Here is a 27958-nt window from a genome sequence, read left to right as displayed (position 1 = left end):
CACATCAAGTCAACACTCTACTTGAAGTCATTGAAAGGTTCACTGCTGTCCCTGAGATAGCCAAACGACTCTATGTATGATCCTCAAGACCCCTCTTTATCGGGACCCACCCTCACATTCCAACTCTATCTCCGGACTCTGCTCACCACATGCACTTTGTTCCAGCAACGTCAGGCTACTGCGTTCTCTGAAGCCCCAGGGACGATCCCACCTCTGCTCCTGTGCCGTGGTGTGCCCTTCCTCCACTTCTCTCTCTGGAGAGCCCTGGCTTATCCTTCAGATGCCTTTCCATTAGGTCCCCCTCGTCTGCCTGGCAGAATAAATTGCCTCCACAATGAGACACGTCTGTTGAGCGAGAAGTCTGTGTGTGGTCCTGGGAGGGGCAGTGGGGTCCGAAAGTCAGTGGTACCTTGGCCCAGTTCTGCCCCACGACAGGTGCTGCTGGTCGGGACATCTTTAAATCAGGCATCTTTCTCTCCCTTTCCTTCATTTTTATTGTGGTAAAATATACAAAACATAAAATTTACCATTTTAAGTGTAGTTCAGTGGCATTAAGTACATTCACACTGTTGTTCAAACATCACTACCATCCATCCACAGAACTTTTTCATCTTGCAAAACTGAAACTTAATACCCATTGAACAACAACCCGTCACTTCTACTTCCTCCAGCCCCTGACAACCACCGTTCTACCTTCTGTCTCTGTGAATCCAACTACTCTCGATAGCTCATATAAGTGGAATCGTACTGTATTTGTCCTTTTGTGTCTGGCTTATTTCACTTAGCATAACATTTTCAAGGTTCATCCACATTGTAGCATGTATCAGAATTTCATTTCTTTTTCAAATTGAATAATCAATTGTATGTATATGCCACATTTTGTTTACCCATTCATCCTTTGATGGATATTTGGTTGTTTCCACCTTTTGGCTATTGTGGATAATGCTGCTATGAAGATGGGTATACAAATATCTGTTTGAATCCTTGCTTTCAATTCTTTAGGTTGTTGAAATTCCACCCAGGAGTGGAATTGCTGGATCATATGGTAATTCTATGTTTAATTTTTCTAGGAACCACCATACTGTTTTCCATAGCTGCTAGACATTCCCACTAGCAATGCATGAGGGTTTCAATATCTTCACATCCTTGCATTTTTATTTTGTTATTTTCTCTTTTTTGTTGATAATAGCTATCCTAATGGATGTGAAGTGATCTCTCACTGTGGTTTTGATTTGAATTTTCCTAATAATTAGCAATGTCAAGTCTGTCTATTTCGAAAGCATTCATTTTATTGAGGTACAATTTATGTACGATAGACTGCACCCATATTAAGTATCAAGTTAAATGGATTTTGACAAACATATACACCCATGTGACAACCACTGTAGTCAAAATACATAACATTTCTATCACCCCCTCTTGACACTTTACAGTCAACTTTCCCCTCTATCTCCAACTCCAGGCAACCTCTGATCTGCTTTCTGTCACTATAGATTAGTTTGTATTTTCTATAATTCCATATCAATGGAAGCATACAATATGCACTCTTTTGTATCTGGCTTCTTTCATTCAGCATAATATGTTTGAGATTCACCCATGTTGGTGAGTATATCCCTAATTTGCTCCTTTTTATTGCTGAGTAGTATTGCATTGTATGAATACATCACAGTTTGTTTATCCACCCATCTATTGATAGACATTTGGGTTGTTTCCAGTTTTAAGGCTGTTATGAATACAAGCTATTGTAAACATTCTTGAATAAGTCTTTGTGTGGAGTATGTTTTCATTTTTCTTGAGCAAATACCTAGGAGTAGAACTGCAGGGTCCTAAGGTAGGTGTATATTTAATTTTACGAGAAACTGCCAAACTTTTTTCCAAAGAGGTTGTGCCGTTTTATATACATGTGCTGCCAGCAATGTAGGAAAGTTTCCACTGCTTCACATCCTTGTCAGGGCATCCTTCCATCTGCAAATCTCTCTGACTTTCTCTGGGTAAGCTCAGAGGGCCACCAGTGATGGGTCCTAAACTATGCCTATGGGCACCAGTGGCAAAAATAAAGGGAAAGTGGAGAAGAAAAGTTTATAGAGCATTGTCTTACACAGATAATGCTGTATAAAGTTTGTATGTATCTCAGTTTGTATGTATGTGCCCCAGTCTGACATTAGCAGGCAACAATTTACAAGGGAAATACCTGTTCTATCAAGTGTTAGGATATGCCCAAACCCACCTCCAAACCTATAAAACAGGTTTCAACCTGTTATGTCTAGACTCAGTGAACTGTGGCCTGGTCACTAAGTGTCACAAGTCCTATCTCTCACCTTCTATCAGAGAGAAATACTCCGTTCTTCTAGTCACTGCATACCAACCAGTAGGACAAATGTGGTCGGGTCAGGAAATGTTAAGTAGCTAAGTCATCCCACAGGCATATCAAAGTATTTGAAAATTCTAGTTAAAAGGTTACTTTTTTTACAACTGGATGAGGCTACTGATAGCACCTGAGGCAGTGTTATCTTAAGAAACAAAGTTTATTTATTAAAATAAGCAAAAGAGCAATAGAAATTAAGTTAAATGGGAAGGAGAAACCAGTATCACCCCTGACATTTGTTTCATAAACCTTTTTTCAGAGTCACTTTACGAGCGTGACTATTCTGATTTTAAAAACCCAAAGCTTTGGGGCCGGCCTGGTGGTGGAGTGGTTGGCTTCACACGCTCCCCTTCGGTGGCCCGAGGTTCACGGTTCGGATCCTGGGCACAGACCTACTCATCGCTCATCAAGCCACGTGGAGGCGGCGTCCCATATAGAAGAGCTACAACTCTACAACTATGATACACAACTATGTTCTGGGGCTTTGGGGAGAAAAATGAAAAAAAAGAGGAAGATTGGCAACAGATGTTAGCGTAGGGTCAATCTTTTTAAAAAAAAAAAAACACAAAAGAAAACAAAACCAAAGGTTTGAATCAGTACTGAAACACTAAAAATAATCTCAAAAAACATGTTGACACAGAAAGGTGAAACCATACTTGATCACACTGCTTTTCCCCAAACGGCTTGTTGGTACATTAGCACCCCTGTGGGAGGAAGTCAGATATTTAAGAGCAAATCTTCAATTAAAATGCCACTCTTCTTTGGTAGGACTTGAAACATTATATTTCATGTTTCCTCAGATATTCCCCTGGAGTCAGTCCTCATCTTTTCCCATATGACAGTGGTAAGGCATGTGTGACTGGGCTGAGCCTAGGACCCAGGCTTGTGAGATGTTTTTATAATCCTTCTGTTGACATTTAAAAATGTTTAAGCAACCGAAAGATCTTCAGAAATCATGGCCATGTTATTAGAAAAGTACATACTTGGCTGCTCAGCCATTTCTTTAAGGTCATTATTAGAATGAGTGTGCACACATTATGTACAGTAGATTTCAATGATGCCTCAAATCTTCATCAATCCCTGTAGCCCTGTCTTTGCCACATGACTTTGACACTCCTTTCACTGAAGTGGCAGTGTCTGTTTCTCCCTCCCCTTGAATCTGGGATGGCCTTGTGTCTTGCTTTGGCCAATAGCATGTGACTGTAAGGAGGATGTGCTGGTTCCCATGCTAGACCTCCAGATGTTCTATATGTTTCTTCTTATCTCTTGCTCCCCTGCCGTTGCCACGAGACTATGCCAGGATCAGCATGCTTGCAGGTGAGAGACTTATGGAGCACAGTTAAGCCACACTAGCCACCCCAGTTGAGGCCTTCCGAAATCAGCTAATAGATTCCCAGATATGTCAGCAGAACTATCTAGCTGACTACCCTAGAGTGTGAGCAATAAACACTTACTATTTTATGCCTCTGGAGTTTTGTGTGTTTGTTATGTAGCAATACCTGACTGATATCTCTATGTCACAGAAGTTTTTAAAACTCAAAGATACAATTTAAAAATAAAATGGTCTATTGTATACTCTCCTTTTGCCCCCTAAAAGTGTTAATGAGTTTCCGGATTGTTTTTAAAATACATCCAACACCATATTAACAGAGGTTGTCTCTGAGGAGATGACAGGGGTGTGAGGGGGAATTTTCACTATATATCCTTTTGTTCTTTTAACATTTGAACCATGAGTGTTACATAGTCAAAAAATAAATTAAAAATCCTACATGAATACAGAGCATCGAGTTGTATCTCTAGAGGAGAAGGTACCCGTTTCTATACATACAAGGCAAAGTGAGTGATAGAGACAATTATTTAAAAGGCTAAACCTTTCAGTGGATATAGTCAGATAATTAGGGCCAATATCTTGGGGAAAATATCTACAGATTCTTAATACTCTAACAACTTTGCAGATAGACATGATAATCTATAGGATAATTCTGAAAACCTTTAGCATTTTAACAGATAAACTGTGGTTTTCTGCTTGCTGACCACAAAATGTACTGGGTCAGAGATTTCTTGTAAACGTTAGTTTTGTGGTTCTCAAAGTTTGGTGGGTAAGAATCATCCCTGCCTCTTGTTAAAATGTAGATGGTCCAGGTCCCATCACAGAGATTCTGATTGTGGGTGTGGATGGAGCCCAGAAATCTGCATTACAACAAGCAGCTCAAATCATCTTCGTGGACTCCATTCTGAGAAACACTGGGTGCAGTCACTGCTGTGTGGTTCTGTCAAGTGCCCACGTTGCCTGCATTGTCTGTGGGTGTCTGATTCATTCTCACCAAGTAGATCGTGTAATCTGATAACTATAAGAAGAGGAATAAGTGAAGTCAAGGACTCAACAACATGGGTCAAGAGAGGCAGAAGTAACTTAAAGAAATAAAACTGTAGTATTTTTTTAAAAGACCTTATAGAAGAATTAATCAGATTGTTCAACTATTAGATAACAATATATGGGTTATGTTTTAAGAATAGTTAGTTTAAGTTAGTTTTAAGAATAAGAGGACTAATGTAATTATGCAATGAAATCAGTCAAAATAAAGTTTTTGTTTTGTTTTGAGCAAATAATGTTTGCTTGAGGAGGAAAGTTGAATTCCAGAGGAAAATAAATGAGCAGCCCTTTTGGTGTAAGTGTAAAGTCTATTAGAGGGAAAATGACCAGCTCTGATTACGAGTGTTGACAAAACGCTGTGCTGAATATCCTGGTGGCTGTTGGGGACAAATAGAGACGTTTCTGACCTCAGAGTATGGTTAGTTAAAGACATTTTTATGTTTTCATATTTTGGAGAATCCAGGGTTCCACAAGATAATTTTGGAAGAATTTTGATGATGTCAAATGTAGGTGTAGAATTATAGAATTTTCTAACGCTTTTATTCTCTGCTTGAATAACATATTGAAGCATGAAATACTAATTGTGGCTAGGAGATGCTCAAGAGTGTCTGTTCAAAAATTACAGTGGAGGTAGCACTGGGCACCTTGGGAAGAGAATAAAGAACATGGAAACAGGGTTTGTTTATTTTCTGTTTGTTTGATTATTTGATTTTTGTTTTGCTCTAATATGGATTGTTTTTTTGTTAGAGAAGTAGTACACACTCAGGAAAAAGGTAGGAAATACATAGAAGGAAAAAAGTAGCCCTACTCTCCAAACATGCATTTAAATGTTTTGGTATACTTCCCATTAGTCTTTGCTAATAGATCCCACATGGACCAATTTCTTTCCTCCCATATTGTTGGTTTCGTACCACACATACATCATTGCATCTTGCTTTTTAAAAAATTAAATATGATAAGCACTTCTCAGCGCCATTATATACGCTTAACACATGTCATTGTAAATGGGTGTGTAAGTGTTTGGAGAAGCAAACCACTAGGGTCGAACATCTAGAGGGTTTCCAGCCTTTTGCTAACATGCAAATAAGGATGTTATTACAAACTAGAAGTCTATTGCTTTTTTTGTTATTTATAATTATTTCTTGAGGACAGACTCCCCAAAGTCATATAACTGGGTCCAGGGTTATGAACATTTTAAGGGTGATGACATTTTGTCAACCTGCTTTCCTAAAGCATGTCCTCCAGCATTCTCTCACCTGTGCTGCTGATTTATATTTTCCTTCCTTCCTTTGGGAGCTGTTTAGAGCCATCGTAGAAAGAAATCCCTGCTACTGAGATAGGAGCCTGTGCTACCTTGTTCTCATTGCAGCTATCTGCTTATTACTGAGATGCAATATTTTTTCCATACAAGTTATAGTTCCTTTTTACCTTTTGGTTGTTTTTCCACCAACTTGTAAGAGGGCTTCTGTAATGAAGAATTCACCCCAGGCTAATTGAATGTGCTGCAAATACATGTTCCCAGAGCTGACTTCCTAAATCTTTCTTTCCTCCCGTGCACAGTGGAGTCACGGATCCCCTCAGGATGACCCCTGGGCTGACTCATTTGCCTGAGGGTTTCCAAAGCTCCTCATTCCAGCACCATGGAGACTGAAGTTCCTGAGGCTGACAAGCAGCCCCAGCATGTCTCCGAAGTCACCACTTTTCACCCAGACCCAGAGACAAGAAACATGTCCACATCTGCTCTCTGGTAAGCTGCCGTGCTGCTATCAGCAGGGCACTATCTTCACAAAGCAGAGTCGGCAGTCGCCACTCTCAACCTCCAGCCTCGTGTGAAATGGTTTTATGTATGAGATTAGAACCTTTTAAGCTATCTTTCCCCCTAGAAAAGAACTCAAGAGGGGAGAGAATACACAGCAAGATAGATACCATCTAAAACAAATTTGGATTAAACGCCTCTGCTACTGCTACATTGAAAATGGCAATTTTAAAAACTGCCCCAGAAAACGATTTTAAGGATCTGAGAATTGAATTTTCTGAGTGCCTGGACCTCCAACTTGGCGAAATTTTGCCTCAGGGCCATCTCTTAGCGCCCTGCTACTTAAAGTGTTGTTTAAGGCCCGGCAATGTCAACATCCCCTGGGAACTTGTTAGACACGCAGACCCTACCCCAGACCTACTGCGTCCGTCTGCAGTTGAACAAGACGCCCAGATAATTTGGACGCATGTTAAATTTGAGAAGCACTCTCTTAAAGCAGTGCTATCAACTCCGGTGTACACGTTACAGTCTCCCGCGGAGCTTGAAACAAGACGCATGTCCAGGCCCCGCCCCCGAGATTGCGATGCACATCGGTCGGTCGGTCGAGGGCGGGCATTGGGCACTGGAGTTGTTGGAAGCTCTCCAGTGGTTCTTTGTGCGGCCAGAGATCAGAGTTGACCTGAAGTTTCTAAAACTTCCTTCTAACAAGGCAGAGATGATAAAACTCTCTAAAATCTGAGGTCTTCAAATTCCATGCTTCTTAACTATTACATATTATGATTAAATGCAAAAACCAGTTAGCTCCTGGAGGATAGGGATACATTAAAAAAAAATTTTTTTTGACATTGTGTTGGACAGTTTAGGGAGCAACTAGGTATCTTGGGATAAGAAACAAAACAACAGACACACAGAACAATTGAGGTCTTGCCCTTATACGAATCCTGTACAGTATTGGCGTTCCTACCCTTGGTCAGGTTCTCACTCCCCCGATTGGTCATCCAGCAGCTCACTAAAAGGGCCCAATTTTATGCTTATTAAGATAGGCAAAACAGCCAGACCTGCCCTGTCCGCACCTCCCCCCCCCCAGTGTCTTCAGGCTGCTGTAAATGCAGCTCTCAAAGCTAATCTCCACAGTGTGTGTGAGTCATTTCCTAAGTGATGAACACACAGCCAGCTGTGTGGAAACATACCGTGTTATCTTAAGTCCAAGATGCTGCTGAATCGGACCTCTGATCGTCTGTGCTTCCAGAAGACCAGCATCAGCAACAGATCCCAGGACCAGAAGCATGGCGCTTAACGCTCACTTTAGAGTGATGCCACCACTGGCGGGTCCCAGCAGCTGGCTGGAAACCAGGCCTCACTCAAAGCTTCCCGATCTCTAGGCCACACTGGACCTGTGACATTGAATCAGCTTCTAATGCTCCAAATACTGACCCTTCAGCTGCGGGGCTGCCGGAAACCCAACATGGTGGCCTACCGCTGTGAGCCAACTGTCACCCTCGATGCTTTATAACTATGACCAGTTTCTGTGACTTCTTGAAGGCGATTAAGTTGGGAAATCTTGCATAAGAGCTGGGTTCTCCAACTTTTTTGGCTCAGGAAACCTTAATACACTTAAAAATTATTAGGACCCCAAAGAGTTTTCGTTTATGTAGGTTATGTCTAGGGGTGTGCTGGAGTCAGATTGTACCAGCTCATGAGAATCCAACATTCAGGAATTTTCCAAGCCAACTGTTAAACCAGTGGAAGCTTGAAATTGGCAACAGAGGGAGTATTTACACCAGGGAAATTGGCAAATGCTACAAATCAGGGCTTTTTTCTTTTTCTGGAGATCGGGTTTAGCAGCAAACCACTGATTTTTTTTTTTTTTTAATTTATTTTTTCCCCCAAAGCCCCAGTAGATAGTTGTATGTCATAGCTGCACATCCTTCTAGTTGCTGTATGTGGGACGCGGCCTCAGCATGGCCGGAGACTAAACCACGGGGCCGGCCCAAAAACCACTGATTATTATCTACCAATATTTACCATATTAGACATTAAAGTGGAGAGCTTTTGAAAATATTTTTCACCTAAAAATAATAAACCCATTACATGTTAACATAAATACCACATTTTTCACAAAAATATTTTTTTCCCAAAACAATGACTTAATGGGGCGAGTTGCCTTTATATTTTTGCAAATCTCTTTAACGGTTGGCTTAATAGAAGTCAGATTTTCACATCTGTTTCTATGTTCAATCTGTCACGTAGCCTCTGGAAAACTCAACTGTATACTTGTAAGAGAATCAGACCAAAAAAAGGTAATGTCTTAGTGTTTTAAGATAGCTGCGACCTCATATATCTCCTGAAAGGGTCTCAGGGACTCAGAATCATTGCATTGGAGCATTTCTCTTCTATGTTCTGATTGCAGCTTACGTAACGGCCCCTCCTTCATGAAACACAGCTGGGTTAGCCTATGCTCCATTCCTCTCCATGCACATTTGGTCTAGTAATTTTGAAAGGAATAGCCACACAGCTATGCCAGTTCTGCCAGGAAATTACTGTTGGTGACCGTCTTCCCCTGAATTTTCACTATGGCACCTAGGTGAAGACAGGCTACTAGTGGAAGGTCCAGGCCTCAGAGACTTAAAAAGCTTGGTCATAAACACAGCTTAACTTTTTCCATTTGCCCGTAGAGCTCAAGACTTCCTGAAGGACATGACGACATTTTTCTTAATTTCTTAAATTCAGAAGTATAACCTAAAATTTTCCATGTGTGTATTCAACAGCCAAGTATTCCATTTCCTTAAAAATCCTATTTTTGACTCTGTGGAAAAAACAAACATTTTTGTGTTAAGAAAATACAAGTGTGTTTTTTGAATTCAAACATATTTTGAAAAATAACTAGAAGAGTTTCTAGGTCACTTTCTGGGCAGAGTGGGGAGCCTATTTCTGGTGGCCATGAACAGGGCTGACTTCATCCAATACGTCCATTCCTGAAACACCTGTGGAGAGTCTAGGCCTCAGAAACTTAACCTTGAGTGTTAGCTTAAAACTGCTGTGTGTTAACGGAATTCTGGCTTGGTTGAAATGATTTTTCTGTTGACTATGAACCTACAAATATGCTATCAGAATTTTTTATTGATTTTCAGCTCTCAGAGGTACTTGTCATTTTGCTTTTAATCCCCCTCCTGCCCTCTACCCCAGGAGTGTTAGCTGGCAAAGGACTGTCACTCAAGGGCAGCCCTTCTTCAGGTTTCAGCATATCCTCCCGGCTCTGACATTTGTTTCTCTCTTCACTAGGACAAACTGCAGACTCTATCCACGATGCCTGTAACCGAGGAATCTGAACATATTCTCAATGACATAACCTCGAATTTCCCTAAGAAGGGATTAAAAATAAAAGACAGAAAGCTAACCACCCAATGCCTTTGGTAGAAATTGTGTTTTTTCTCCTCCATTTGTTCTTCTTCCAGATGCATCCTCCAGGCCCTAACACGCTGACCTTCATGGACTACGTCACCCAGGCTGTCCTGAGATCTGGGTTGGGGTTAAGCTCAGGAGCAATGGGAGGCCCCAGCAAGGGATCAGTGTGTTCCGTCCTCTGCCACTTGGGTCTGGGGCGTGATACCTTCCCCTAATTGCTGGTCCCTGGGTGCCTCACTCTCCCCTGCTGGTCCCCTCAGCCCTGTCCACACCTCTGCAAATTGCCTCTTCATTAAAGGCTCTTCAGCTAAACCCTAAGACTGGCCTTCCTGCCAAGGCCTTGAAAGATAGAATAAAAATTTATTCCAAACAGATACCAAGCAAACGTTCATGTTTATTAATATAGGTTACATAAAATTTTTAAAAAAGAGAACATAAAAACAGTGACATAATGTTTTATAAGTACAGATTGATAATATACTAATGACAGTAATATTAAGTCAGAGGTATTTTAATACAGACAGACTGAATAAACAATGATGGGAAATCTCCACTGAGTTGGATAAAATGAATAGAGTAACTAAATTAATAAAATCAACGCTAGCTTCTACTTACAATACATACTTTTATGTAAATTATTCTGAGGCATTTGGAAATAGTTTGCTCTTCTAAATAGGTAAGCATTTGCCTTGCAACTTTCCACTTTTCTTGTTTGTTTAAAATGCTTACATCTTTTCATAAGGAAAAAAGATCATTTCAACCTCATTTTCAAATTATTTTGTCAAATCCATGAGGATTTTCTGTACTTGATACTCATCAAGGGGTTAAAAAATGCTTTTAAAATCATCTCAATCAAAATAAGACAAGTGAATGGAAAAATATAGAATAATTTTCCTAGATTTCAAAGTCAATTTCATTTTCTTCTGTTATTTCTAATCAGACTGACATAATTGATTCTTTTTAAAAAACCTGATTTATTGAAAGCATTTATAAATAAATAGTGTCCAATTAATGTAGACTGAAGGACTTATTTTAAAAAATACACGGTATTGTATTATGTTTTCATCTCAAGTTATAACCACAGGAAGCAGTAACCCAGATGTTCAAAGTTCTTCAACTGACAGGCCTTGCTTGTGCGAGACTCGCTTGGTGACTTCTCGCTAAAAACACTTCTTCATACAATGACACATTTATTATACACATATCACACTCTACGCATCCGTCTATCTTGTTCTTCTTGAGGGCAGGTCTCGGTCTTACTCAACTCTCTAAGCCCAGAGCACACAATGGGTGTTCACGTTTGCTCATGGGTGTTTCCATCTGAGAATGGTCCTTGCAGGGCACTGCTAGAAGTGAATGAGCCTTCTTTCTCCATTCTTAAAACGAGCAGAGAAGTCTTTTATATTCACTATCTCCAGGGATAGCACAGTCAACTTGGCCAATTTCTTTTTTTTTTTGCTTGAGGAAGATTTGCCCTGAGCTAACGTCTGTGCCAATCTTACTCTATTTTGTATATGGGTCATCAGCACAGCACGGCTGCTGACAAGTGGTGTAGGTCCGTGCCTGGGAACTGAACCTGGGCCGCCAAAGTGGAGCACGCTGAACCACTAGGCCATGGGGCCTGCCCTGGCCAATTTCTAATAAACATGATCAGTTCAGAGCCCACACTTGAGGGAACCCCAGGAGGAGAGAGCAAATGTGGGATCCTGTCCCTCTGCTCTCTGGGAGGCTCAGATGGAGGGCTTCTGGCCAATCCATGTCTGAAACGGCCCTGCCTGTGTCTACCGCTGGGAGTCCTCCATCCGGGGGTGGGGAACTTTGAAAGCCAACCTAAGGTCACTAGTGGGACCTATGCTCCCTTTTGGTTTACATGTACAGAGTGTAAACCATCAAAAATTCTACCCATATCATCTATTTTCATAATTTAAAGAGTTCAAAATTTGATATATTTAAAATGAAAAACAGTAGAACTTTTTCTACACACAGAATACTAAGTCTTATCCCTCAATAACTTAAACACTGCTGCTGAACAATTTCAAAATACACTTATTTGCAAAAGCTGTAAGTCCAAGCTATAGAATCCCTCACTATTGATGGACAGCTCCAGATGTTCAGGGCTAAATTCCACCAACCTAAACTCTGCATATTAAATCAGAGAAGCAGAGTTTATTTCCATAATCTCTAAGGGAAAAAAAAAGGAGGGTTTCAAAGTGTCTATTCTATACTGCACTGCAGATGACAAAAGTGTGTGTGTACACAGACATATACACACACACAAAAAGACATATGTCACCTAAATACATCAAAAAGTGACATCCAGTTATTACTGTAGCATTGGTAACACTCTCTTGGAACAATGCTGTTTTCTATTCCTGTTATCTTTTCCTGTAATGAACAAATATGTATGCTTAAGGGTTTTGTAAGGAGGAGGCATGCAAATCATACATTTCTTGTTTTAGATGGTAAAGTAAATACTTTTTTGGCAAAGACTAACAGAATCCTCAGGTTACATGCTTTTGTAACCTTTTCTTTTTAACTCACTGGCAGTCCCTTTTCCTAAGTTAACAGCTTTTTGTATATGCTGTTGCTCAGGTTACTAGAGCAGGTATCCATTTTACTTGCCATCAACTGACCGCTGCTGTTATAACTGCTGGGGTCAGAACTTTCTTTGCAGCATAAGATACTGTAGAGGTGCCTCTGGCACTCAGAGGAAGCGTAATAGTAGATCAAGGGATCGAGGCAACAGCTTATGCTGCTGACACAGACACAGAGGAGGTAAGCGAAGTAGGCGGCCTCTGTCGTGGAATCCGGAGAAAGAAACGAGTAGTGCACAATCAGGAGGACGTTTGTGGGTCCGAAGCAAATGATGAAGATGCAGAAAACAGCAGCCGACAAGAACAGAGCCCGGGACTTCTTGCTGCGGTTGGCGACTGCGGAAGAGCTAAGACATCGAATGATAGACACGTAACAGACTGTGGAAACGACCAACGGCACAAAAAAGAAGACGGCAGAGAAGGCAGAGAAGTAATAGGCATAATAGCCTTCGAGCAGGGTCTGGTTGAGCACGTCATGACAGGTGGTTATGTTGAGCCCCGGGACCCGGGTGGTCTGCTCCTGCAGGAGGAGAGGCACCACCCCCGCGATGGCCAGAGCCCAGATGGCCAGACACGTGACGGACGCCCTTCCCAGCGTACGCCAGGAGAGGGACCGGATGGGGTACACCACTGCCAGAAACCGGTCGATGCTGATGACTGTCATGAGCATGATGGAGGCATACATGTTACAGTAAAACGCGGCCGTGACGAAGCGACACATCTCAGGCCCAAATTTCCAATCGCTCCCGGAAAAGTAATAGCTGACCTTAAACGGGAGCACAGACACAAAGAGCACGTCCGCCGTGGCCAGGTGTAACATGTACACCACGGCAGGCTTCTTGACCTTCATCTTCAGGATGAACACGACGATGGCCATGATATTGAGAGGCAGGCTTACCACAAACACGCCAGTGTAGACGGAGGGGATAAAGAGGGTCATCCAGGTGCTTGTCAGGTATCCCGAGGCATCTTTGGAGACGAACCCCGGGGGCGGTTTTTGAAGAGCACTGCTTTTGTCGATAGAGCTGAACCTGTCTTCAGTTAACCCGCTTTCGTTTTTCTCCTCGGACTCCCCCGACAGTGGGAATGGTTCAAACTGATCATGGGAATTCCTGAGGAAAAAGGACCGGGGGTCCACAGTAGCATTTGTTGCTCTTGACCCTGAAAAATAAAAGAAAATGAATGAAAAAGGCAAAAGAGACCAGCAGAGAGTACCTGTTACGTTTGCTTTGTTTTCTTGCAGGAGAGTGGGAGAGAACAGCAGGTGGGGCACAAATGGATTCCGACATCGTCAGGGGATTAGCTAACTCCAAATTGGCTATAAGCTGTTGTTTTGGCACCAGCAAACACCTTCAGAACTCTGCTCCTCGGAGGGACAGAGGCGAACAACACACTTCCAGAGATGCACCCTGCAGACGTCGGCAAAGGCTGAGTACCTGACACGAAGGGAAAAAGCAGAGATTTCTTCTCTACAGCAGCCGCCGTCTATACAAACAAACCACTCCCAGGCTACAAGACCTCTTTCCTCCACCTGCCTTCACATGTACATTTTCTCCATTTAGTTGGCAGCCACCCCTTGAAACCCATCCCTCCCAATGGAAAAGTCCACAGAAAGTTGAGGGGACTTCGTAACGTGACGGAGCTAGCCGCAAATTCACGGTAGGGCCGAGGGCTCCCGTTCCCACGACTGTTACCCACGTGATGGTAGTCTTCCTCCACTGTCTTTAGTTTGTTTACACAGTAGAATGTCCCAAATCTCTCATCATATTTGGGTCCAAACCACAGTCCCTCGGGTTATCTTCTAATATAACCCAAGGCACCCACCACCTCAGGCATCTTGCCTTCTCCCTTCTTGGCAGGTCAGTGGAGCAGCATTCTAGGCTGATGGCCCTCCTCAGCTCAGTTCCAGAATGCCATGTGCGTCGAGGCAGACACCAGGCAAACCAGGCTATTTTGAGTATCAAGCAGAAGTCCAAATAAAGGTTCAGCTGTAAACTTCCTCCTTTTACCGCCCTCTTCCATCCCAAACACCCATTTGAAATGTTCATCAAAGAAATGCAACCCTCAGCCGCTGGAATTCGACCAGCTTTTCCTTCCGAGGAGCTTTGCTCAAGTTCTGCCATTGAGGAGACTTGGACAAAGAGCCTTTGTTGGGCCTTGGTAAGCTGAGGAGCGGGAAGAGGAAACTCAGAGGAAGAAGGGTGAGGTCTCCATCGCTGGGCGTGTTCACGACGGAGGCTGGACACACAGGTCGCTCAGAGGTGATGTGAGAGGATTTAAAACCCGGCTGGAGATTGGATGCGTATAGTGGATTGTCAAAGCTTTGGTTTTATTTCTCGGTAGTGGAACCTTCCTGCCAACAAAAACTTACACAGAGAAGCATAACGTAACCAAAGAGAGAGTTCTGCCTCTGGCACCGCTCTGTAAGGCCCTACCAGACCCAACCATCCCTTAGAGAAAAATTACAAACTCTGCACCCCCTTCAACGCCCCAAATCAATCACCTGAGGGCATTTAGGTCCACAGGATGCTGCTGGGGAGGGGAGGGATGAATCTTGAAAGCAAGGATGGCACCAGGTGAGTTTCTTGTTTTCAGTGGCTTTTAGCTTGAGAGAAGGCCAAAGTCAGTGCCACAAAGGATGGTTAAAACTCAGATAGAAAACGCACACCCTTCTGGCCTGAAGAACCAGAGGACAGAGCTCAGGGCAACCACAGTCACCGGAGAGCGAGGAGAGAATCCCAGAAAGGAAAAGTCAGGGAGGGGAGCCCTACATTCCAGCGTAAACTCTGCCCCAGGCTCCGCTGCCTCCCGCACCTGCCCGTACCTGCCCATGGAGGGAAGACGCAGAGCAGCTCTGCTGAAGATAAGAGGACTGACACGGTATCGTGCTCTCTGCTCAAGAGCTAGAGTTTGCAGTTTGAGTCCAACCAAATTAGTTGCCTGCTAAAGCAAAAACACCAAAATTCTTTGGAGAAATAAAACAAAATCTTGAGTTTTTATAGTATGACAATGTCCAGGATACAATCCAAAATCATTCGCTATAAAAAGAATCAGGAAAGTGTGACCCAGTCTCAAGAAAAAAAAAAACCATCAATGGAAGCCAATCCCAAGATGACCCAATTAGCAGATAAGGATTTTAAAGAATGTGTAGCAACTACGCTCAATGAAGCAAAGGAAAATATTTCATTGAAATGGATGAAAAAAATAGAAAACATCAGCAAAGAAATCAACCAATGGAAATTCTAGAACTAGAAAATAAAATACAATAAGTTGGCATCTATTTCCAAAATGAACAGCAAAGCTAGAGTAGTACCAACTGAGGCAGCAGAACAGGGCCTGGCAGTGAAAGGCTGAGGTCAAATGACCTCAGCAAGGTCATGAGTGGGTTCCCTGAGGGTGAAGGAGTGGCCAGATTTGTCACAGAGAAAGGACAAATGTCTCCAGTGACGAGCTTCTGAGTACACACATAGGTCTAGATTGTTCCTCAAGGGTAAGAAACTATTCCTATCCGTTTCTGAATCTCCACTACAGTGCCCTGCACATGGTGGTGCTCCTTAAATTGGCTTTTAATCACAGATCTGCTTGCTAATATTGGCTCTGCCAGGAGTCACTTAACCCCTCTGAACTCAGTCTCAGAGTCATTAAAATGGAATTCCAATACCCACCTACAAATCTGGCAGCCAGGAGCATCCCATGTGAAACAGGACATGTGTTCACTTTGTAAACTTTAAAGACTAATCAATGTAAAAAATTATTATTATCCTTCCCCTATCACTTCAATGTAGCTTGCTTTTAGACTCAATTATTTGCTCACTCTCAATTATTTTAAATTAAAATGGAATATAGACTCCTCTTCCCTCCTATTTAGCAATGTCTAGTTTTTCACTCTGAGGAGGGACATGCACAGGTTGTAGAGTACACAGCTCCAGGAGCCAGAGCTGTAAATCAAATGTCAAACTCACAGCCTTTCCCAGAGGTATCACTTTCTCCCCTTTGTGATGCATCTAACTTACTGTGTGTGCATCTTGACCCAGCCACGTGCAGGCCTGACATTGGTACCGACAGCCCCGGGGGGATCTGGGGCTACCCTCAAGGTCATAATGAACGTGTGGGAGCTGAAAGAAAACAACGAATGGGTTCTGCCAGTTTAATACCACAAAGACATGTGTCCTTAAAAATGCTGACCCAGAGGAACCTTAAAACACAATTCTCCTCTGCAGTTTTGGGAACGTGGCCAGACTAAGGACTCTTTTTTTTTTTTTTTTTTTTTTGCTGAGTGAGATTAGCTCTGAGCTAACATCTGTGCCAGTCTTTCTCCACTTTCTAGGTTGTTCACCACCACAGCGTGGCTGACGAGTGGTGTAGGTCCGTGCCTGGGATCCAAACCTTGAACCCGGGCTGCTGAAGCAGAACGCCCTGAACTTAACCACTACGTCACAGGCCCGGCCCCCAGATAAGGACTTTTGTCACGCACGGAGGGGATTCGCACACATAGGAATCAAGACACCACCTAGAAGAATGATACCATTTGAAAACTACTGAATACTCATAAGAAGCTTCTTAGGTCCTATCACTTGGTCTGAAAATAAAACTATCATTAGGCTTTACTCTGTATTTAGTACTTTGGCAATAAGTATTTGTTTTCAAAAATTTCTTCCCTGGCTAGGCCTTCGTGGGCAGTATGGTGTTGATGACAGAAAGATTATACCCACTGAAACATTACATTTTTATAGGCTGGAGCCCAGGAAGAATGCATAATCTCTTGATTAAATAGCCTTGCCTAAGGTGTCACCTTTTCTTGCCACTATAGGTTTGATATTTTGGCTTTTATGGAATTAAAGAATGTCAGCAAAATTTTTTTTAAGTATATACTAGCATCAAAGAAAGAGCAAAACCAATTCCAGGTGGGTAGATATATCCAACCCACCCAAGCCCGTCAGGTTGAAATTCGAGTCTGAGTATTGCTCTTTCCCTCCAGTCCTCGCACAGCTCGGAGGTCAAGGAGAAGGTGCCTGTCAGCTGCCAAAAGCGCTTGTAATTCATCTGTGTTTTTGTTGTTAAGCTATGGTTTCCCCCAAAAAAGCAGCTCAGGTCCTAAAACCAGTTCTCATACTTCTTGCTAAGTTTCCTTAATTTAGGTTCTCTAAGTGGCTCTAGAGTAGTTTTGTTATTGAATAGAGCATATTGCTAAATAGCTTAGCTATGGACTCTCTAACTCAGGAGATTTTTAAAAATTAGTAAGTCGGCAATGCCGGCGAGAAAAGTTGGCGACTTTTCTGACTTGGATGAGATCTGGCCTGAAAGCAGAGTGGTGACTGGATGCCTTGTCGAGGTCCCACACGGTCCTCGGAATTACATCAGGCCAGCCCCCCATGACTCCCCAGCCTCGTTCTGACTCAGAGCCCTCCCTACAGGGCACAGACTCTTTAGGAATTAACAGAGCAGAAGTCCCAGGACCTTGCCCACATTCCCACACAGAGCAGGACAGTTGCATCCTGCACTTCTCCATGAGCCACTCAACTACAGGCTAAAGAGAAATAAAGAAGAGGATGATGGAAAAATAACAGAAACATACCAACCCCATTCAGCGGAATGCAGCAGCATTACCGGAATGCTCCACTGCCTCAAATGCAAACACACACCGTCTTCCAATCAACAGAACCAATGCTCCTTAAAGAATGGCTTGTTCCAGATGTGGGTGGAAAACACACAAGATGAGCCTCGGACATCTTCAGATACTAGGGTCAGGTCAGAAAGACTCTGGCGTCAATCAGAAGTGGCTCCCACTGGCCAAGGTGCGACAATTGATCATCAAAAGAATAATGAAGGAAATGAACTGAAACACTTAAAACATGTCATACATGTTAAGATCCATGAGTTCATAATGATGCTCAAAGGAAAATAAAACCTTTTTGGTCACCTTTGGAGGAAATCACGGGGCCCAGTCTGAAAATTGGTAAACAAAGAGAAGATCCAAGCATTTATCCTGCCTTTTCCATATAAATGATATTTCAGGGAAATGAAGTGTCAACAGAGAAAGTTCTTCATAAAATAGTTCCAGCTCATAGACACAGAAACAATAATCGATTTAGAAATGTATCGTTTTGAAGCTCTGAGTGAAATAATGGCTTTGGTCCAACGATCATCAGCGCTTGGAAAAACTGTTAGGTGAAAGGTTAAAGGGGAACTTCATGACGGCTGGATCAAGTGGACAACACTTGAATCCACCGAGTAATCCTCAGATCTCAAAAAGAGAGACACTGTTGAGATGACGTAACAGGAGGGACACAGCACCACTGCTGACGCAGTCCTGCAAACAACCAAACCTGAATGTGAGCAAGCCTCCAGCTGTACCGGCCACATCGCAGGAAACGCCGAGGACGGCCGGACACGTGGAACAACCCCACAGATGCAGCAGCCAGGTGCAGCAGGCAGGGCAGGCTGTAAGACAAACGACCCAGTCTCTGACCAACAACCACAAAAAAGGAGGAGGGCGAAACAGTTACAGACTAGAAGAGATTCAAGAGACGTACCAACCAAATGCAACGGTGGGCCTTGCTTGATCCTGATTCCAATAAACCAACTGAAAAAAGGCATTTATGAGACCCTCAGTGAAATCTGAACACTGACTGAAGAGTACACGATATTAAGAAATTGTTTGTCACTTCTTTAGGTGTTATAACGGTATTGTGGTTATGTGAAACAAAGAGTTCTTATCTCTAAGGATATATACTGATGTACTTATGGATGATATGATATAATGTCTGGGATTAGCTTTAAAATTGTCCAGTTGGGGGGCAGGAAAGTGAGGGTACAGATAAAACAAAATATGGGAGGTAGTTATACTGTTCACTTTTGGGTATGTTTGAAAATTTTCATAATAAAAAGTAAAAGAAGAAAAAGAAAAAAATATTTATACATACCACTAGAAACTAAGGACACAGGTTTTTGCTTTTATCTTCTTTTGACTTAGTTTTGAAGGGGAAAAAGTTCTTGAAAGTTGGTGTGAACACAGTTTCACATTTAGAGAGTTCATGTGATACCAAATCCTCAAAGGCTTTTCTGGAACATGGAGGAATTGGTATATGAAAACACTTAGCATTTCTTGAGCTCCTACTATGCACCAGATACTTTACCTCATGTCACTCTAAGGTTTCTCCGAGATAAGCACTATAACCCCCACTTTATGGACGACATGTGGAGGCACAGAGAGGCTAAGTAACTAATCCAAAGTCACACAGCTAGTAAGTGGAGGAGCCAGATTTGAACCTTGATCTGCCTGGCTCCAAAGCTCATACTCTTTGAACCACAGCACACTACCCTCTTTAAAAACTGGAGATTCACGACCTACTCCTACAAGACTACTATTTTTTTCCTCTAAGCATTTCATCAAACAAATGACCCTGCCCATCCGTTTAACTACAGCAGGCAGTATGTGGCCACGCGAACGCATAACTTAAGTTGACAATGCTCACGGCTGTGGCTGGGGAATTCAAGAGTCCCGCAGACTGTGGCTATACACTAACCACATGCCCACAACCAGCCCCCACAGGAAGGAGAGATGCAACAGAAAGACATTCGAGGACGAAACAGAAAAACAAATTTTAAACTACTGTTCGAGAAGGGGCAGAAGCAAGAGCGTTGAGTGAGCGGAAATCTCTGCTGCGGAAAGACCAGAATTAAAGGTACAATAAGGTACACCTGACTAAAGGGTTAAGCCAAGGAGGCCAGTGCCAGAGGCTGCCTCGCCTCCTCGCCCGCGCATCCCGCGTCCCGTCCCGCGTCCCGCGTCCCAGGGCAGGGACTCTGCTGGAAGCAAACCTAGGCAGAAGCCGAGGGGAGGTGAGGTTACCAGGAAGTACAGACAACCAGAGAATTTCACTGTGGGTGCCCGCCAGGCCAGAGCAGGCACAAGACGACATGAGGGAAGTGTGTGTGCTCGTGCCGGGAGCCTCCTGGCGGCCAGAGCCTGACCACGGGGGTTAGGACACCAGCAGGCCTCTCTGGGAACTGCTCAGATTCCCAGGCTTTCCCGCCTCCTCCAGGGCTGTTTGCCACCAGAAGTTACAGGCCTTCAGCTCTGTGCTGGGAATGGTGCTCTCTACTCTTCAAGTCCATGAGCTAAGATGAAAACTAAGTCCCAGTAAAGGATGTTAACCATCACCAGTTCCTCCCAGTCAAGCTGTGTCGTCCCCAGCCCCGCCCGAGTCCTGCTGCAGGCTGTAAACCTGAACTCAAACAAACTTGGTTCTAGATATGATAGAAACATCATAAACAGCACTTCCTGGAAACAGAACTCTTCTCGAAAAGGCCGTCAATTGTGCTAACCGCAGGGCAACTCACTGTACCTGCTGCCCTATGTTTTTTTTTTTTTTTTTTTGTGAGGAAGATCAGCCCTGAGCTAACATCCATGCTAATCCTCTTCTTTTTGCTCAGGAAGACCGGCTCTGAGCTAACATCTATTGCCAATCCTCCTCCTTTTTTTTTCCCCCCCAAAGCCCCAGTAGATAGCTGTATGTCATAGCTGCACATCCTTCTAGTTGCTGTATGTGGGACGCGGCCTCAGCATGGCCGGAGAAGCGGCCCGTCGGTGCGCGCCCGGATCCGAGCCTGGGCTGCCAGTAGCGGAGCGCGCGCACTTAACCGCTAAGCCATGGGGCCGGCCCCTGCCCTATGTTTTAAATGATGGTCGAGATTTGATAATGCTTACCAAATCAATCTACAGCGTTGTAACAAGTGGTTTAAAAAATAGAATAGAAAATATCGGAATGCACAGTACCTGGTAAAGGTGAGTATTGTCTGGTAAAACTTTTTTCATGTCTGTATACACACAATGCTTGTCTGTGCACATTTATTGCACACACACTGTGTCATAATGTAGTGTATTTCTTACAGTTCTCACTGTTGGTTAGCGAAAAAAGAAAATACTCTTCCACAATACTACAGACCTGACTTCTGCTTCATCACAGGACACAGATGACATGTAGATTACATACTGTCCTTTCTTCAAGTTAAATAAATTTGTTTTCAAGTGCAAATTACACATTATTCCTGTTCTTTCAAAAGGCAGGTTCTTTTGAAAGCAAATAAATAATGTATAAAAGCCTATAATGGCCTTTTAAGTGGCAAAACCTCCCTAGATGCCTTGGGGTGCAGGAGAAGGAGGCAGAACCTCAGTGGGCTTCTCCAAGTACAATCCGGGGGTCAAGGTTGGAGCCGGTATTTGGGGAAGTGGAAGCTCACACCCAGAAAAAGCCATGTCCGCCTGTAGAGAGACCTACTTATCTGATAGTCTCGCATAAGCAAGAGAGGGCAAAAGGCAGAATGAAAGACACCACAAAACAGGGAAACAAACAGAAAATCCTGAATGTTGAAACCGCGGAGTCCTCAATACTAGCATCATCGTCAAAACTAAACCAAGGCCGTGTTCCCAACGCCTCTTCCAGTTCCTGTGAGCATCCCACAGCCAGGGGAGCCCAGGCGCTCAGGAAAACTAGTCAAGGGGTTTCCCCAGACACAAAGGCCACGTCCCGTGATTCCACTGAATGATTTGGGGAAGAGGCCACCCCACAGAGACACAGAGCAGACTGGTGGTTGCCGGGGGCTGTGTGCTGGATGGGTATAGTGCCCTTCTGGGGTGACAAAAATGTTTTGGAACTGGACAGAGGTGGTGGTTGTACAACATTGTAAATGTAGCAAATACCATGAAATTGTATACTTTAAAATGGTTCGTTATATGCTATGTAAATTTTATCTCAATTTAAAAATTAAAGAAAGAGAAAGAAAGAAAGAAGGTAGAGTTTCAAGGGAAAAGAGGGACGTGTGGCCAAAACGAGGAGAGTGGGAAGACAAGGAACCCAGGGTGCTGGCGACCCCACTGTCTCGGCGGAACTCCGGCTCAGGGCTCAGCTGAGATCCAGTTTGTGAGGGTGACAAGGACAAAGGTGAATTGACTGGGGTAGGAGGAAGGGGGTAGAAAGGGCACAGGGAAGATGGCGGCCAGCACTTCGGAAAAGGAGCACGTTCAGAGCTGCTGAGACAATGCAAGTTAGGATTCATAGTACACTGATCCCTTCAGACACAGGGGCCAAGAAACGCTGAATCAGACAGACGAGGGGAGGGGTGGAAAGGCAACCAGCAGAGACGACAAGAGAATATTCCTGAGAAAGGCCGAGAATGCCCCCCCAAATGTCCTCACACACAGATTAGGAGATAAAAATAGAGCCAAAGCCACTAAGGAATGAATGGGAGAGAGAGAGAGAGAAGAAAGAAAGAAAGGGAGGGATGGAGGAGGAATGAGATAGATATTGGAATAGAAAATTACTTGCTGGTTCATAAGAAATTTGACTTGCAGAGGTTTCTGGTTGGCTTCAAGCAGAATGATTGCCTGGTTTTGTGCCTTTTGTTTGGGCTTAAGACCACCGTCTCTCAGTAACAGCCACTTAATTAGCATATTCAAGACAGGGATCTATTTATGGCCAGCCTCACTGGTCTGTTTTCAAAAGTAAATGGCAGGATACCACGATCCATGCATAAATGTTTACTGAACACCTCCATGTGCTAGGCCTGGGCTACGGAGCCAGCGGGGCACAGACTCTGCCTTCTAGGGGTACCAGAGAGCACAGAGGGGCTGCGGGACTGGATGGCTTCCTCTCGACAGGGGGAGGTAGAGAAAGCTCGCACTTAGGAAAGACAGGCCTGTGGTCAAATCCCAGCTCCACTTCTAACCAGACTTGTGACTTAACCATGCCGGGACTCGGTTTCCTTACCTGTAGAATGGGGATGACACCTGCTCAAAGGGTTGTTATGAGGAATAAATAAGGTGGGATATGTAATGTACCTAAGCAGGGGGTTGTCGGTAGTAGGTTCTTGATATAAGTGACTGTTTTTAGTTAAATGTGAAAACGTGGGGCGTGGGGAAGACATTCAGGCCAGAGGGAGTGGGAGGGGGGAGGACAAAAGCCAGAGAAAGCATAGCTCCCTGGGGGAGGACCTAGAGGGTGGGGTTGGGTGAAGTACAGGTAATGCAATAGGTTATGTAATAGGAGAGGATCTGTAATAAGAGAGGCTGGTCAGAGGGTGGGGACTCATTCCATGCTAAAGAACTGGGCTTGAGCCTGTGGGCAGGAGGGCAGCATGTGGAATCTCCCACCCAGTCCCCTCTGCCACATCACCATGGGCTATTCTTGAACCCTTTCATCCTCCAGATTCTTACAAAATTTATAAACATCACCTTCTGGTCACTGGCCCTCTGACGAAGGCAAGTGATCTCACTTAAATGGCCTGGAAAAGGAACGTAAACTGGTTAATGAACTTACCAACGTCTCAGTAAACATCTGCTGAGTGAACATCTGTTCTAGACTCCATGTTTCCCCCTACACCCCAGAGACGATGCTCACGTTATCCACAGGCAGGCCGGCTAGTTGCTGCAAAACTGTGGGCCCCTATCTGGGGCTCTTCATTTTCCCAAAAGCGTCACCTCAAAACTCACCCTGAGCCAAGATGGAGAGCAGAGAAAATGCTGTCTTTGTCACCTCCTAATCTTGATGCATCTATACCGCTTCCAGTGTGAAAACAAGATAGAGTTCACAATGTTTCACAGATAGTAAGAAAACCGGCTAGAATCTGTTTCTGCACAAAAAAATGTGGCTAAAAGCTTATAAAGTACTATCATTACAAAGAAATTAAAATTTTTTTCTAACTTTATAGGCTAAAAACAGCTTCTCTGCCCTGCTTTTGGGGGGGGGGGGCATGTTGGAGAATACGTTTATTTGGTCAGGTAGCCAGATACTGGAAACTACACTGTCAGTGGGACACAGACTCCAGGCGACCTACCTCCTCCTGCAGCAGATGCGAAACTGAAATCCTGAAATCCCATAGGGTCGGAGGGAGCCGGGTCCTGGGGAGGGGATCTCTTTCTCAACTCACTAGGAAGACTGGGTGCTAGATAAACAAACGAAACCTCCCAACAACCGCCCGCGCCCGGTGGCTCTCCTGTTATCACGCTCTGTCCCGCCCCGCGAGCCCCTCGCGTGCACAAGGCCCGTGCCCGGGGCTGCGGGTACTGATTCTCCACCAAACGTGCCCAGGGACTGGCTGGGCTTTTCTCTACACACTCTCCTCGCCTGTACAATGCGCCAGGAAAACAATTCCAACAAAACAAAACTTCACCGGGAGCGGTTCTCCAGTCCATATTGAAAAGACCGGAACGTTTATCGGCGGAGCAAAGTAGACCCTTTCTTCTTGGGGTGGTCCTGGGAGAACCAGGCCACACAGCGGCAACAAATGCAACGAGGAATGCAGGCTTCCCCAGGCTCCTCCGTATCCAACACCCTGTGGCAGGCCGGCTGCATCCTCCAAAACCGAGCGCCGAGGGGCCTCGGCTAAGCCGCGAAGGGGGCGGGTGGGAGGGGCACGCCCACCTGGATACGACTGGGGAGACTCGGGTCTCAGCCCAAACGCCTGTGTGGCTCCTGGAGGAAACTGAGGCAGAGGGGGCAGTCAGGGGCACCCCCAGCGACGAGAAGGCGCAACCTGCATCCACTCAGCGCCCCGCAGCGTCCCTCCTCCTCCCGCCGCCCCATCCCGGGGCGCCCCGGCTGGGAGCGAAGCCCGGGGCAGTCTCACCTGGCCTGCGGCCCCGGGTGCCGGCCGACAGCAGGGGGCCGCACAGACTCAGGCCCGCGGCCACGAGCAGCAGCCGCCGCGGCCCCATTGTCCGAGGCTCGGCGCGCTCGGCGCGGCGCTGCTCCCGAGACTGTGCCGCCGCCGGGAGCGCGGGCCCGGGCTCCCTCCTGCTCCCGCGGGGCCAGCCGGCGGGGCGGGCAGGGCGCTCGCCGCACGCAGGAAGGTGGCTGGCGGGTCTGGCTGCGCTCCGCCGGGCGCCGCGCGCGGGGCTGGGCGCGGGGCCGGGCGCGGGCGGGGCGCCGGCGGGCGGGAGGGGCGGGGCGCCGGCGGCGCGGGCCGGGAAGGGCGCCCCCGGCGCCGAGTGTGCGCCTTGCGGCCCGCCGCCCCCTCCCCGCAGCCCCCTCTCCCCTGGTCCCGCCCCGCCGCTCGGATGCCCCGGGCCTCGGCCACTTGGCACCCCCTGCCGCGCGGTGCGCCGCCGCTCCGCCCTGGCTGCCGGCCCCTGTCCGGCGGGGGAAGCCGAACGAGACATTCTTCCTCTGGGCGCCCTGGACGAAGCTCGCAGTGACTCAGGCTGGCGGGGCTTTGGAACAGGGCTGGGCGGCCCGGGCGGCTGCTCCCTCGACCTCTCCGTATCCTCCCGGGAGCACAGACGGTAGCGGTGACCGTCTGATCAGGGTGCGCCCGGGCGCCCGCGCCTGGCCCCCGGCCGAGACCTCCCTGCCCCGGCGGCCCATTTGGAAATTCGGGATTTAGCTAAAAGTTTGAAAGTGACTTGTGTCTCTGCAACTAGGGAGAGTGGATTAAAAAGTTTATACTGTAGTGACAAGGTTGCCCCCTAATGAGAAGGGGTCCTACATTTGGACAGAATTCTAGACATTTCTTATTCGTTTCTCTTTATTTCGCCAAGTTAGACATTTCGTCCGTCGGACACTCGCTATTTTACCGACACGCTGCCTGTGAGTGGGACGAACGACCCGCCTCCCAAGAGCAGCTTCTCCGCCCCCCGCTCGGGCGCGGCTGTCCCTTTTCCCCTCTGACAATAGCTCCCAGCCGAGGGCCGTGGGAATCACCCGCGGCCTTTCGCGGGAGACGGGCCGGCTGGGCTGTCCCTGTGCCCGGGCTGCGACAGGGGTGCCCGGAGGGCGGGGGGCCCTGGTGACTCTTAGGGGCCCTCACACTCTCTCGGACGGTAGTGCGTGAGTTTAACAGTATTTGGCCAAATTCAAGTCACAGGGCGGGGGACACCGAGCTGCTCGCTGGGGGCCCCTACAGGACGTCGCGCCCGGGGCTGGGCCAGGAGGAGCACGCAGCCTGTCCTGCTTGCAGAGCGTATCTGGTGGCCGCGTCCTTTAGACCACAAAGGAAGTGGGTCCGCTCAACCGGCCGTTTCCGGGAAAGTGTACCGCAGCCCCTCTCCCCACAGATGTGCGGGCGTGTTCTGCGCCCTGCGGCTGATAAACTTCGGTGGAGAGTTACTGGTCCAGGGCTCTCAGCTTTTTAAAAAGGGAATTTCGCATGGAGATTGGCACTGACACTTAAACCGGCGGAGAAAATACAGCAGACTATCTCGTTCTTCCCTGCATTCCGTCATCCTCAGGGCTCAGGCCTTTTCGTTTATAGAAGTTTCTCAATAAATTACTGACTAACCCAATTATATAACGCTATTTAAAAATTTTCTCTATTCATTTCTCCAAGGAAAACATAGCCAAGAGTAACGTGAACCACTACAATTATATATTTCTCCACTCGCTATTAACTTATACTATTTTTCATCAATCCTAAACACCATTGATTTTGACTCATCATTTTAATTTATGTACCACAAGCAAGGAAAAAATACTGCCAATTAAACTGTGACATACTACTGATTGTAAGAAACATCTCAGTTTCAGAGTTGTTTAAACATGAAAGGGCATCTTAGAATCAATGAAATACGGTGTAAAATATAAAAGTAATCAATACACATGGCAAGAAATTCTAATAGTTCAAGGATATAAAGTGAAAAGTAAAAGTCTCTTCAGCCTCCCCTTCTAAGAACCATGTCTCCATGGCGGCTGCAGTTAAAAGTTTCTGTCTGCCTCCGCTGTTCAAGAAGTTGTATCCACATACAAGTATTCATGTATGTGTATACTTAAAATAAGAATGGAATAATACTATGACTGCTTTTAAGTTGTAACTATTACATTGGTGGAAAATGTTTTTAACCATTTTACAAAACTGTAGAATTTAAAAGGATGCTTTTTTTTGCTTACTTATTAGAACAGAATGTACCTCTGGTGACAAAAAGAGAGCCACTGGAACAAAAGCTTAAATTCTTTGTGCCTGTTAAGTAGAGGAAAGTATCCCTTTGAGTATGCTTTATCTAGGCTGAAATACAGTGAACAAGGTGGGAGAGTGGAACACAGTGAGGTATTTCTTTCTCACTTTAGTGTTTTCTAAAGATTGTGGGTTGCTAATTGAGCGGCCACCAAAAGTTAAACCTACCTTCAGAACCAGTGGTTTTAACTTTTGTCACACACAAGTGCAGATGCCCAGACCCCCCTCCCAGACCTGGGAAATCAAATTCTACATTTTGCCCCCCAGGCAATGGTGATGTCTGAGGGTTCCCAGAACAAAGTTTAGAGAAACATTATTCTAAGACAGTGGTTCTCAAACTTTAGCATGGATCAGAATCATCTGGAAGACACAGTGCTGGGCCCCATCTCCAGAGTTTCTGATTCAGTAGGTCTGGAGTGTGGTCTGAAAATCTGCATTTTTAGCAAGTTCCCAGGTGATGCACGGGCTGAAGCTGCTCTGTGTGTGTGTGTGTGTGTGTGTGTGTGTGTGTGTGTGTG

The 27958-nt window shown here is 45.3% G+C and overlaps 1 protein-coding gene across 4 annotated transcripts in view; it reads right to left on the bottom strand.

Moving 5' to 3' along the window:
- The window catches only part of F2R (coagulation factor II thrombin receptor), a 54238-nt gene extending 28895 nt beyond the window's left edge, over window positions 1-25343 (bottom strand). Inside the window, exons 1-2 of one of the 4 annotated variants that reach the window (XR_009223465.1) lie at window positions 25122-25343; window positions 11668-13655 (exon numbers count right to left, since the gene is read on the bottom strand). Coding sequence is in view for 3 of the 4 variants with exons in the window: in XM_058565819.1 (XP_058421802.1) it covers window positions 12457-13655; window positions 25122-25209 (1287 nt within the window). In the remaining variant the exon portion in view is untranslated. Of the gene's footprint in view, window positions 1-10274; window positions 13656-24665; window positions 24820-24916; window positions 24938-25121 lie in introns of those variants that run through there. The other 3 variants (XM_058565819.1, XM_058566016.1, XM_058565930.1) reach the window with 3 other exon arrangements.
- Between the last annotated feature and the right edge of the window lie 2615 nt (window positions 25344-27958).

This window comes from Diceros bicornis, chromosome 1 (genome assembly GCF_020826845.1).
Source record: "Diceros bicornis minor isolate mBicDic1 chromosome 1, mDicBic1.mat.cur, whole genome shotgun sequence".
Classification (NCBI taxonomy): Eukaryota; Metazoa; Chordata; class Mammalia; order Perissodactyla; family Rhinocerotidae; genus Diceros; species Diceros bicornis.
This window is presented reverse-complemented; position numbering and strand designations above follow the sequence as displayed.